The sequence below is a fragment of the Artemia sp. Qi Xiang Cuo genome, chromosome 14 (assembly GCF_049724085.1).
Source record: "Artemia sp. Qi Xiang Cuo chromosome 14, ASM4972408v1, whole genome shotgun sequence".
NCBI lineage: Eukaryota > Metazoa > Arthropoda > Branchiopoda > Anostraca > Artemiidae > Artemia > Artemia sp. Qi Xiang Cuo.
The window spans coordinates 35,735,904-35,748,869 of record NC_142807.1 but is presented as its reverse complement, the minus strand read 5'-3'; the positions used below and the strand labels follow the sequence as shown (position 1 = coordinate 35,748,869).

Below are 12,966 nucleotides of genomic sequence, written 5' to 3'. Positions count from 1 at the left end.
CATAAATTAAGTATATTCAGGTTATAATGTATAGCTTTAATACTCAAATAGGGGTGTAAGCCCAGCAGTAATTAGGTCTCTTAGTGTCTAAATAAAGATGTCCCCCCTAAAGTATTGCCATTATCACTACTTTTTGGTGTCACTTCTTAAGTAGAAAAGTTTGGAAGTATAAAATGATATCATCATCGTAATAATTATGGTCCAAAACCCCTAACTGGAGGTTTGCAAGGACATCTCCCATATGTTCCTCCTCCAAGTCCACCTAGTAAGCTACGCAATTCAGGTACAAACACTAATATATCAAATCAGATTATTAAAGGCGTGGTTTTGTTAGTACAGCGGTGGTCTTCAAATTAGAGTGTCTTGGGTTCAATTCCTAATTGTTTTTTTTTTAAATCACGGTTTTGTCCCCTTCTATATGATCATTTTCAGATAATTTCACTGTCTTTATAAACATGATGCACTCATTTTTCAAATCATATCCCGGGAAGGTATTTTTTCAAGCATTTTGATTCAAAAGGAAATAGAGGTCATCCAGTTCATGGTTTGCAACGACATTATTAGCAGATCACTCCATACCCCAACGTATGATGTAATTTGGTCAAAATCCTGTGGGGGGGGTTAAATATTGAGCCAATTTTCCCAAATCGAGTAAAAATGACAGAAAAACCTGAAACTCGAGCCATATAGTAATAAAAAAGGTAAAGATGCAGTAAGGAAAACTGGTTTGTTTTAATGGATGCTCCAATTATGCAGGCTTAATTTTGTTTTGACAACATTTTTGGAGAGGCTAAATTTCAGCTGGGGGGGGGGGGCAAACTGGAGTCTGGGAAAAAAACTGTGGTCTGGCAGAAGTAGTTGCCCCCTCTGTTCCATGGGAAATTACGCTCCTGACTCCAACCCCTTGCCACTTAGTGGTTGGAGAAGTGTAGGCATTTGGTTCTGGAACCACTCAAAGTTGTATATTAAAAGATGGATTACTTATTGTTATACTTACTTATTCAAATTATTTACTTTGCAATTACACCGTAATATTCTCTCCATACGCAAGATTGTTCATCCAAAGAGGAAGAAAAATAAATGAAAACAGTTCTGTAGGAGAATTCAGATAATTCTTCCGAAAATTTTCAAACTGAAACAAACTTAGTTTATAATACCATTTGTCTTACCAACACATGAAATGATCTTTTTTGAAATTTCGATTCATTTGTAAGTAATGAATGACTTTTCTATTTAGGGACAGGTCATAAGCCTAAACTCCCTAGGCCTAAAGGCATATTTCAGTTGAGCTAGTAAAATTTTCCACAAGCATTTCGATATGCAAACCTATCCGCTTAGTTAACCTTTTGTGTCGGAACTACTCGCCTGGAGCTACTTTCTTAAGTGCTACTATATTTAATTTTTTTAAACAAAGAATTAAAGATCTATATCCTCTTAAAAAAAATACAAAAAGAAACGACACTATTTTTCCCTAGATTGGAGGTGATTAGACACAATATAAAAAAATAAGTTTTGAACTGAAACAAAGGAGCAGCATTAAAACTTAAAACGAACAGAAATTATTCTGTAAAATAAAAAAGAGCATGGCAGTATTGTTTCTAAACGAAATTTTAATCAAAAACGAGCAAATATTAATTTTTTTAAAACAAAATTTTTCCGAGGGAAGTAAAAAGCAAACTTGAAACAAAAACGAACAAAAATTATTACTTCTCAGCCTTTCTAACATACATCAATAAAACTAGTGCAAAAAATCGCTAGTTTTCTATAATCCTACAAACATAGGGAAATATCATCAGTTGGTTTATTTGCATTAGTTTATCGATGTATGTTAGGTAGGCTGTGAAGCAATAATTCTTTTTCGTTTTAAGTTTCAACTTTGGTCTTTATTTCCCTCGGAAAACTTTGTTTTTTTAAATTAATGCATAAACAAAGGGTTATGTGGAATGGGGTTAAAAGTGGCTTGGACAATGCCTAAAGAGTAGAAGTGCTTATTGATGCGCATTTGTTTCAAAGTTTTAAAGCGCATTTGTTTTGATTAATAACCAAAACATAAGCTATTTTTTTAAAAGTTTTAGGGGAGGAAACAGATTGAAAGGGGACAATTAAAATTTTTGAATAGCAACGTTGTTAGAACTACGTATATGCCTTGATTATTTGATTTTTAACGACAAAGTATATACAAAACAGCTTTGAGTGCAAATAGCAACAGTGCCAATAAGACCCCCTCCAAAAAAAACATAAAGTTAAGGGTAAGCCCCTTCCATTAATATCAACCAATCTTGAGTAATTCCAGTTTACGGCTACGGAATATATTATACAATCTGTGTAATCATTAATGAAGATCCGGAAAAGAAGACTAAAAACCTTCGTTTGGGGTTGTAGATGAAAATAAAAACACCGTAAACTCGCCACCCTCTATATAAAAAAAATAGTTGAACGTACAAATAAATAAAAAATGATGCTAAAATTGGAAAAAATTTAGTCTTCGACAATTTTTGTAAAAAATACAAGTTTCATAAAGCCCATAGAATTCGAGATATTTGCCAAAATCATGCAAAACATCGATTTTTTTTACCTTTGACCGTTGTTAAATGGAACTTGGCAACGAACTGTCAGTAACGAGCGATTCTGCCCAATTCTAACCAAAACTCTAACAAACAAAATCTCGATAAATGAAAATATTACCTATCAAAAGCTACAAGCCTGAGAAAATTTGCGTGAATTTTTAAAAAGGGAGAAACACCCTAAAAAGGTCAAAAAGTTACAATGAAATTTGCCCCATCAGATTCAGCATATCAAAAACCCATAGTGTAGAGATTTTAAGCTCCCGTATGGAAAAAAAGAGGAATTTTGTATATTTTTTTTTTTTCAGAAGAAATATCACTGATACGTACTTTTTTTTTACCAGGGTTGTCTTGTTTAACCAATGGTACTAGAAGATCGGGAGAGGGCTCATTAGAATGGAAGTTATAAGCTCTAATACCCTCTTTAAATAACTAAAAAGATTAGAAGGTAACTAGCCCCTTTCCCACGTCCCTTCTTTCCTCAATGCCATCTTTAAAAAATTTTGAAATTGTCATTTTGTTCAGCATAGTTGGAAGGTCTAATTATCATGCGTCTGAGGTAACATGAACCCCCCCCCTCCTCCACACAGCACCTGGAGAAACGGCTGTAAGTTATAAATTTGGAAGTAAACAGATATTTCTCTGAGAGGAGAAATTTCCTTAAGGGGGGCCTTCGACTGGAAGAATTTCCTGTAAAGAGGGAAGTTTCTGGTGATGAACTTCCAATGGTAGATTGTACATGGGAGACTTGCAAGAATTAATGTATGTAATTATATTTATATATCTTACTTTCTCTTTGCCAACTCAACTTTACACGCGGAGATGTTTCGAGGAAGCTGTCCGGGGAAAACTTTCAAAAGGTATTTTCCTGTTGGGGGGGGGGATATTTTGTGTGGGAGAAATTCTCCACAGGGAAAATTTTCACCGGAGAAACTTTCCATTGGTGGGGAGAGGGGGATTTCCAGGAGAACTTTCCACGGAGGGAGATTTCCGGGTTGATTTGAAAAAAAAAGAAAGAAAATAAATGTAAAACAGGATTTTTCGAGGGGGAGGGGAAATGTCACTTGGAGAGGGGAGTTGAATTTCCAGGCATTATTTGCAAATGGTAAGAAATTATATAAAAAAAAGAACACGATTTTCAACTGAAAGTAAGGAGCAACATTGAAGCTTAAAACGAACAGAAATTATTCCGTATGTGAGGCAGGATGCCCTTTCCTCAATAGCTCGCCCTTCACGCTAAAACTGAACCTTTTGTCAAAATTCTTTAAGAACGACTCCTGAAACACAAGGGCATTTTAATTCGAATGAGATAACTTTATTAATATACAAACAAAAACTTTACCGTGAAGAGTGAGGTATTGAGGAGGGGGCATCCTGCCTCATATACGCAATAATTTATGTTTGTTTTAAAGTTTAAAATTGTTCCTTACTCTCAGTTGAAAAACGCGTTTTTTTTATTTAATTACAGATAAGATCTACGACACCGTTGATTGAAATTTGAAAATCTTATTGTCTACTCAAGCCTACGACCTCTAAGAAACGCTAAGTTTTCTCTACCCAATTGAGATTAGATTTAATATCGATTTCTTTTCCAGAATAATCTGCAAAAGTTTGTAAATGAGTTTTTGGCGTATTCTGACACGTTCAGAATATAAGTTGTTGTGTATGCAATTGGAGGAAAGTTTACATTAAAACTTTGGGGATTTAACTTTGAAGATAAACAAAAGAGGGGAGCATGGAATGAAATAGATGTTAGCTGGGAGCGTGTAAAGGAAGAGTAAAACAGAAATTCAATATACAAACAATAATTTAAAAAGGAACAAAAACAAATATAACAACTTAGTGTTTTGGTTCATTGCTCGTTAAGGTTAGTAAGAATTTTTTTTATTTTCTACCTAACTCTCCTTAAATGCTTTTAATTTCAGCCATGTTGCAAATGAAATTTCTGTTTGAAAATCAAACTCCTTCGATAAAAATTTGTTGATAAATATTTGAAAAATAAATTTTTCTCTTATATTTTTGTCTTTAAATTTTAGTTTTATCTTTTTTTGTATTATTTACATTTTGGATGGGCAGAACCCTGTTTTGATAAAAATTAATTGCTTATACACAAATTCGTCACATTAAAACGGAAAAAAAACATTATGCAGCGTATTGTCTACAGTCATTTCAGCAAAATTGGTAGTTCAATTGCACAATTGTAATAAAGAATTTCTATAATTTGCTGTGTTGGATACCAACACTATTTATTTTTAAACGAAGAAACACTGGCATACATCAAATAGTGTTTGCATCATATTTTGAACTTAGTGTTTTGGCTAAAGCAATGAGCAGTTGTCCGTAATATCACTTTCAGAGATTCTGGAAGGGTGTCAGCATAGGTGTCAAAATTAATTTCAAAAGACAAAGTCGATTAAACTAATAATAAATGAGGATCTAGAGGTGATAATATGAGACGAAAAATTGATCAAGCAGATAACATTACCCACGTGGATAGCTAACATGGTGGATGAAGGGAAGACACAAAAAGTAGAAAAGCCTAGGTGTAGTTTACTTTTTCGCAGCTGAACAAGTTTGGAAAAGTATAAAGATACGTCTTCGACCTAAGATTAGGATAATTGGAGAAGTGCATTCACACCCCTTAGATTTTTTAAACCCGCCTAGATTTCAAAAACCATCTTTTTTGGCATTTTCATTGAAAACATCAAAAAACAATAAAATTAATCAACCCTGTATTCGGAAATTTTTTTTACCCCCCCCCCCCCTTGTCTCCTAAAATTCAGTGAATTGGTAGCACTGTTTATGCGGTGGGAAAATTACCTATTCAACTTTCGTGGTTACCTATTCTTTGTCGTCGGTAACCTGAATGATAACTGCTTCCTATTGATCGATCTTGCTATTGAACTCGGGTTGTTGATCAATGGAACGTTATTTCCACATAAGAACATTCACAAACACACTTGGACGTCCCCAGATCACAGAGTTAAATATCAGATCGATCATATTCTTTGGAGTAAAACTCGAAGAAGAAGTCTCTTACATGTAAGAACCATGAGAAGTGCTGACTTAGGTTCAGACCAGGAACTAATTATTGCCAAGGTCCATATCAAGCTTAGAGCTCAGAAACAAAGGAGACATGCTCAGACGAAGTTTGATGTGGAAAAGCTGAACGAAGCAGCAACGAAGAGATAGTTTTGACTATCTCTCAAAAATCGCTTTGAAGTACTGTGAAGTCACACCACCAAAGACGCAGGAAGCGTTGAATCGATATGAACTGCACTCTCGTCTGCCTTTGAAAAATCTTAAGAAAAGATCCTAGGATTCCGAAAGAGATCTAAAGAGAGATGGATTTCCGATGAAACCTGGAAAGCCATAGCTGAACGCACCGCCTTAAAGAGACAGAAGAATACCGCACAAAGTTATGACCAAACTCGCCTCTCAGCGCTGCACCTTCAGAAGCACAAGGAAGTCAAGAAGCAGACACGAATTGACAAACGTAAATTCATCGAAGCCAAAGCTGGACAAGCAGAGGAAGCTGCCAATAAAGGTGACTCAAGGCCAATCTACAAAATAACGAATGACATTGTGGGGCGTCCAAAAACTGCCGAATGTCCAATGAAAGACAGTAAAGGAAACCTCCTAACTTCTGAAGAGCAGATTAAGGAACGTTGGGCAGAAAACTTCGAGAACGGTTTTAATCGAGCTAGACCACCTCAGGCACCCCATATCCCAGAATTACCTTTATTCGATTTAGGCATTAACTTGGACCCAATCTCTCCCACTGAGATCTCAAGTACCGCCAAGAATGTAAGAAAATGGCAAGTCACATGGTGCTGGTGGCATTGCTGCTGAAATGATAAAAATTGTATTGGCATATGTACGACAGTTTGGCTCACCCTTTTCAGAATCGTCTGGGAAGCGGAAAGAGTTCCCAAAGACTGGAGCAAAGGCATTATAGTAAAACTATTTAGGAAAGGAGATGCCAAGTCCTGTGGAGACTAGAGAGGGATCGCCCTTTCATCTGTAGCTACTAAGTTGTTCAGTCTGATACTACTAAATAGAATCATAAATCAGATCGACAAAAACCTCCACGAAGAACAAAGTGGCTTTAGACCTAAGAGAACGTGCGCTGACATTATCTTCATAATGCGAATGCTGATTGAAGAGAGCAATGAACAGAGGAAGAAATTACTGATCTTATTAATAGACTTCGAGTAAGCATTTGATTCAATTGATCAAGAAACCCTGTTGAAGATTTTATCCCACTATGGATAAATGCTAGGCTGTGCACGAAGAAACAGAATACTGCGTTCATACCAGTACTGGTGACACAAGATGGTTCAAAATCGTTTCGGTGATTAAGCGGGGATGTGTGTTGTCTCCCCTGGTGATCATCATTGTCATCGACTTCATCCTCCGAAATGCTAACGCCAAAGGATTAAGACTTAGCAATTCAAAACAACTGTCAGATGTAGGGTTTGCTGACGACCTAACCCTCCTAGATGAAGACAAGGCTATCCTGCAAAAATTCTTTAACCGTGTAACATACCGAGCCGAAAAAGTGGGTGTACACATTAACGTAAAGAAGATCAAATGTATGGCTGTTTGCAGCGATCAACCTCTCAAGACCTTCTATAAGGGTGAAAGAGTCGAGCAAGTATTATGTTTTCGATACCTTGGCATTACAGTTGAAGAGAGAGGCAACATAGCTAAAGAGATCCAGGCCAGAATTGGGATGGCACAGACTGCCTTGAATCGGCTCTTATCAATATGTAAATCTCCAAAATTCCCATTACGGCTCAAAATGAGACTTTTCATCAGCAACGTGATGAGCATACTACTTTATTTATGTGAAACCTGGAAACTCTACCAAACTCAAGAAAAACGTCTGCTAGCCTTTGATAAATACTGTCTCCGACGATTGTTGCACGTCTGCTAGTATCACCGAGTTAACAACGAACAAATACGAACCCGCAACATGCAACCACCCATCACAGAAGTAATCAAGTATAGACGTTGACGCTTGTTTGGTCACGTATTGCGCATTCCTGACAGTAGACTACCGAAGATGGCGTTCCAATGAAATTCAGGGGGCTCAAAAAACAGAGGCAATTCGATGAATACTGGACTACGAATGAATGCTGGACGTACGAAAAAGACCGAGGAACAATAAAAACTGCTATTGTGCCAGACTAGGCGCATGTATTAGCCACTGCCCAGCTTCGAGAAGAATAGCGGAGTCTCACTGATGCCCTATGCACCCTGGACGGCGTTGAAGGAACTACTGTCTAAGGTTTTCGTGCGTTAGCTATTAGATAGATAACAGTAAATATATTTTAGAAGGGACTTAGTTCAATCGATCATTAATAAAACTAATTGCTCGATGAAGTACTATGAAGTTTCTAAATTCAAGCTGCCAATCCGCTTGCATTTTAATTCTGACTGCTAAGACCTTAGGCACAAAAATTGGACTGTATTTTCTTCGAGCTAAAATTATAATAATTTGGTAAGGACATTCGTACCACGTGGATTTTTCGCAGCACATAGATTTCACAAACCACCTTTTTTTTGGAATTTTCATTGAAAATACCAAAAAACCTTGTGGATTCTTCGCAGCACATAGATTTCACAAAACCCTTTTTTTTTGTATTTTCATTGAAAGCATAAAATGACCCAAATTTCCCAATCTTCGATTTTGAAAAATACATTTTGTCATCCACCATCACTGTTGATCTGTTGGGAAAATTGCCTGTTCTTTTTTAGTGCGTTAGATTATATGTAGAAAATAGTAAATAAATTTCAGAATGGACTTAGTTCAATTGATTTCTTGTTAAAACTAATTACTTGAAGCCGGGCTCTGAACTTCGTAAATTAAGGCTGTCAACTCCAGTTTGCATTTTTTATTCCAACTCTGTTTGATTCCTATCTTTGATTCCTTTGGCATTTTAGGTTGCTATGAGCTACATTTCTTAAACTTCCGTAGGCGGCTGTTGTCTGAAGCTTATTATTGGGATGCTTAGATTGCTACTTTTAACTTATCCAACCTAAGTTTTTTCGACTTTCCTAGAAGTGTTGAATAAAATTTATGATTTGAGATGTTTACTATGGTGCTTCCTGATTTAATTTCTTGGTGCTTTCGTTGTCTATTTCGAAGGTGTATTGTTCGAAATTATTTATTTGCTATATTTCATGCTTTGACTTGTGATATTTTCTTAGGCTAGGTTAAATAAAGCTTACTTACATGTCCATAGCTTTAATCTATGTTAATTTAGGTCGGCACAAACCATGTGTTTGTGTGTGTGTGTGTGTGTGTGTGTGTGTGTGTGTGTGTGTGTGTGTGTGTGTGTGTGTGTGTGTGTGTGTGTGTGTGTGTGTGTGTGTGTGTGTGTGTGTGTGTGTGTGTGTGTGTGTGTGTGTGTGTGTGTGTGTGTGTGTGTGTGTGTGTGTGTGTGTGTGTGTGTGTGTGTGTGTGTGTGTGTGTGTGTGTGTGTGTGTGTGTGTGTGTGTGTGTGTGTGTGTGTGTGTGTGTGTGTGTGTGTGTGTGTGTGTGTGTGTGTGTGTGTGTGTGTGTGTGTGTGTGTGTGTGTGTGTGTGTGTGTGTGTGTGTGTGTGTGTGTGTGTGTGTGTGTGTGTGTGTGTGTGTGTGTGTGTGTGTGTGTGTGTGTGTGTGTGTGTGTGTGTGTGTGTGTGTGTGTGTGTGTGTGTGTGTGTGTGTGTGTGTGTGTGTGTGTGTGTGTGTGTGTGTGTGTGTGTGTGTGTGTGTGTGTGTGTGTGTGTGTGTGTGTGTGTGTGTGTGTGTGTGTGTGTGTGTGTGTGTGTGTGTGTGTGTGTGTGTGTGTGTGTGTGTGTGTGTGTGTGTGTGTGTGTGTGTGTGTGTGTGTGTGTGTGTGTGTGTGTGTGTGTGTGTGTGTGTGTGTGTGTGTGTGTGTGTGTGTGTGTGTGTGTGTGTGTGTGTGTGTGTGTGTGTGTGTGTGTGTGTGTGTGTGTGTGTGTGTGTGTGTGTGTGTGTGTGTGTGTGTGTGTGTGTGTGTGTGTGTGTGTGTGTGTGTGTGTGTGTGTGTGTGTGTGTGTGTGTGTGTGTGTGTGTGTGTGTGTGTGTGTGTGTGTGTGTGTGTGTGTGTGTGTGTGTGTGTGTGTGTGTGTGTGTGTGTGTGTGTGTGTGTGTGTGTGTGTGTGTGTGTGTGTGTGTGTGTGTGTGTGTGTGTGTGTGTGTGTGTGTGTGTGTGTGTGTGTGTGTGTGTGTGTGTGTGTGTGTGTGTGTGTGTGTGTGTGTGTGTGTGTGTGTGTGTGTGTGTGTGTGTGTGTGTGTGTGTGTGTGTGTGTGTGTGTGTGTGTGTGTGTGTGTGTGTGTGTGTGTGTGTGTGTGTGTGTGTGTGTGTGTGTGTGTGTGTGTGTGTGTGTGTGTGTGTGTGTGTGTGTGTGTGTGTGTGTGTGTGTGTGTGTGTGTGTGTGTGTGTGTGTGTGTGTGTGTGTGTGTGTGTGTGTGTGTGTGTGTGTGTGTGTGTGTGTGTGTGTGTGTGTGTGTGTGTGTGTGTGTGTGTGTGTGTGTGTGTGTGTGTGTGTGTGTGTGTGTGTGTGTGTGTGTGTGTGTGTGTGTGTGTGTGTGTGTGTGTGTGTGTGTGTGTGTGTGTGTGTGTGTGTGTGTGTGTGTGTGTGTGTGTGTGTGTGTGTGTGTGTGTGTGTGTGTGTGTGTGTGTGTGTGTGTGTGTGTGTGTGTGTGTGTGTGTGTGTGTGTGTGTGTGTGTGTGTGTGTGTGTGTGTGTGTGTGTGTGTGTGTGTGTGTGTGTGTGTGTGTGTGCTCCGAACAGATAAAGAAACGGCTCCGAACAGATAAAGCAGAAGGTGCTGAGCAAGTGACAGTGAGAATTACATTGAATCGCAAATAAAAATATTGCAACAAAGAAATCAGAGGTTAGAAAAGAAATAAAAATTACATTGGAATGAAGGACTGTGTTATTTTAGCGGAAAGGGTAAATAGGAAGCGAAATTGAATTGATAATTTTACTCCCTATGACTTAAAACTAAGAAATAACACAAAATTATGGTAATACCTAATTTAGATATTTTAGAGGGTATATGTAATGGAACATCCCTGCTTGCTACTGTTGTTACCTGGTAACAACTAGGTGGTTAGCAGGTTGTAAGTTGTATTTTTGCTCAAATAACAACATCATTAAAGAAAAAATGTAATTACTGAGGAAAAGCTTAAAAAGTAGTTGTTTTGGTATCCATGACGTCATGTGACATTATACAAGACGATGAATGATTCCAAACAGCTAATGCGCAAGGCACGAAAAATATGACTGCGAGCAAAAGCAAGAATCGCAACGAATCACAGGAGCAAATAAATCCTATAAAATGTATGATTCTGTGAAGATTAAACAGGAAGGAGGAATTGAATTTACGCCAGAACTTCTTAATCCAATTGAAATTGCTGATTTGCACCTTATGACTTAAACATTAAAGAATAGGATGATAACTATGCCAATCCGTAATTTGAGACTCATATATCTACAAATCTGCCGCGTGCCGAGTAAATAAATATTTACATACAAAACATATCTACCCCTCGAATCCCCATTAAATACTCTTTCCAAGCTTTTGTCAATGTTGATTTCAATAACTACGGTACCGCTGCAATTCTGTCCTACATCTCCCTTCTTCAATGGTACCTAGTGTAGCCCTAAGCTATAATAATAATAATAATAATTTATTACAAACCCGCTTATAAAAAAGAAGCATGGAGAAGCGGAGCAAAACAAAAGAAAAGAGAAAATAAAGACGAAAACAAATCAACCGAACATAATAATCTACTAAATACAAACAAATCACACTTCAACTATCAAGCAAGAAAGTCGCTGGGAAATCAAATAATAGTGCCCTGTGTTTCACGAGAGCTTGTTTTTCAAAATTCGGCATGAACTCAACAGGATCAGGTATATGATACTTTTCTAGCAGACCAGTGTTACGGAGGTAAAGTGGCAGACCAAGCGGAAACTTTAAATATTTGCAAAAGCCTGAACGGATTCGCAACATATCCGAATTCGATAGCCAATGCCAAACGGGTGAGATGTAGTGAGCAAAGGGAAGAGCGACGGCACGATACAACCTAGCAAGAATATGCTTATTAAATTTAAACTTCAGAGCTGCAAGTTTAGCATACCCAGACCGAAAACCCGACAGAACCTGGTCAACAAAAAGAGCACGCGAGCTTCTGAGGTCGCTTCCATATGTGATACCTAGGTACTTCAACTTGCGGCTTGGAAGTACTACTTGCCCTGCAACGGTAACACGGTTAGCCTCGCGACGGGCAACTTCAGACGGCGCACGCGGGGGTTCAAATACAAGAAATTCTGTTTTAGCAGGGTTAATAACCAGACCAATATTAGTATAACCTCGACTTAGGAGATCGATGTTAGCTTGAAGGTTACAAAGCGATGTGCTCACCAGTAATATGTCGTCGGCGTAGCACAGTAGGCTCACATCCATACATTCAGTGTTAAAACCACCGTTAATCTTTTTTGTTACCGACGAGGTTAGTGAATTGAAGAGTACAGGGCTTAAAACCGACCCTTGACGCAGTCCCCGGTGAAGCTTAATCGGTTTCGACAGGAGTTCACTACTCAACTTAACACGGATAAAGCTACTCGAATACCAGTGCCATAGGACGGCCGCTACATGTGGGTTCACACCTTGGTGCAGCAGGTTCAAAATTAACTTTGAATGAATTACCGAATCGAACGCAGCGGACACATCTACTGCACAAATTAAAAGAGTCCGTGATTGATTCTGAGCTTTCGATACTATACGCGTAAGGAGGCGATGTGCAAATGCACAACCGAGGTGGCGACGGAACCCGAATTGTCGATTATCAATTTTACACTTGCGTAACAGCTCAGGTAACAGAAGTCTCTCTAACACTTTGCTTAATGTACTAGAAACTGTTATAGGCCTATCGCTAGAGCAGAGGTTCCGATTTTTTCCCTTCTTCAAGACGTTAGACACAATACCTAGGGCAAACGACTTAGGGACTGCACCAGAATCAAGGCACATTTGATATAGCAGCGTCAAGTGCTCAATGAGCAGAGGTGAGCCACAGCGGAGGTGTTCAGTCACAATTCCGTCGTGCCCGGGAGCCTTGCCCTTTCTCAGCTGCTTAATAACCTGGAGCACTTCGCCTATTGAGACGGTAAAATAGTTCCGTTGGCTCAAGAGGGACGCAAAAGCTCGTGAGAGCTCACTATCACTTTCGGTTGTTAGTTGGGCATGTTTGATCCCAAAAACTTCACTATAGTGTTTTACCCACTGCTCCTCAGGTATGTTACTAGCAGGGTTTGTCACTGGTTTAGACTGTCTAAAAGACTTCCACATATATACAGGATTATTTGCTGCTTCTTGGGAA

General features: G+C 38.7%; 1 protein-coding gene across 1 annotated transcript; it reads left to right on the top strand.

Annotated features, from left to right (window-relative positions):
* Positions 1-1,825: 1,825 nt before the first annotated feature.
* LOC148944411 (uncharacterized) lies at positions 1,826-7,503 on the top strand. The gene is made up of 3 exons (XM_089099919.1): positions 1,826-1,832; positions 5,872-6,371; positions 6,847-7,503. Exons 1-3 carry the CDS (start codon positions 1,826-1,828, stop codon positions 7,501-7,503), a joined length of 1,164 nt encoding a protein of 387 aa, XP_088956045.1.
* Positions 7,504-12,966: the final 5,463 nt, after the last annotated feature.

What these genes read in the sequence shown, in the direction of transcription:
- LOC148944411 (XM_089099919.1), top strand. An exon ending in TCTCAAGTACCGCCAAGAAT is followed by an intron (nt 6,372 to 6,846) that starts GTAAGAAAATGG and finishes GATAAATGCTAG; the next exon opens with GCTGTGCACGAAGAAACAGA.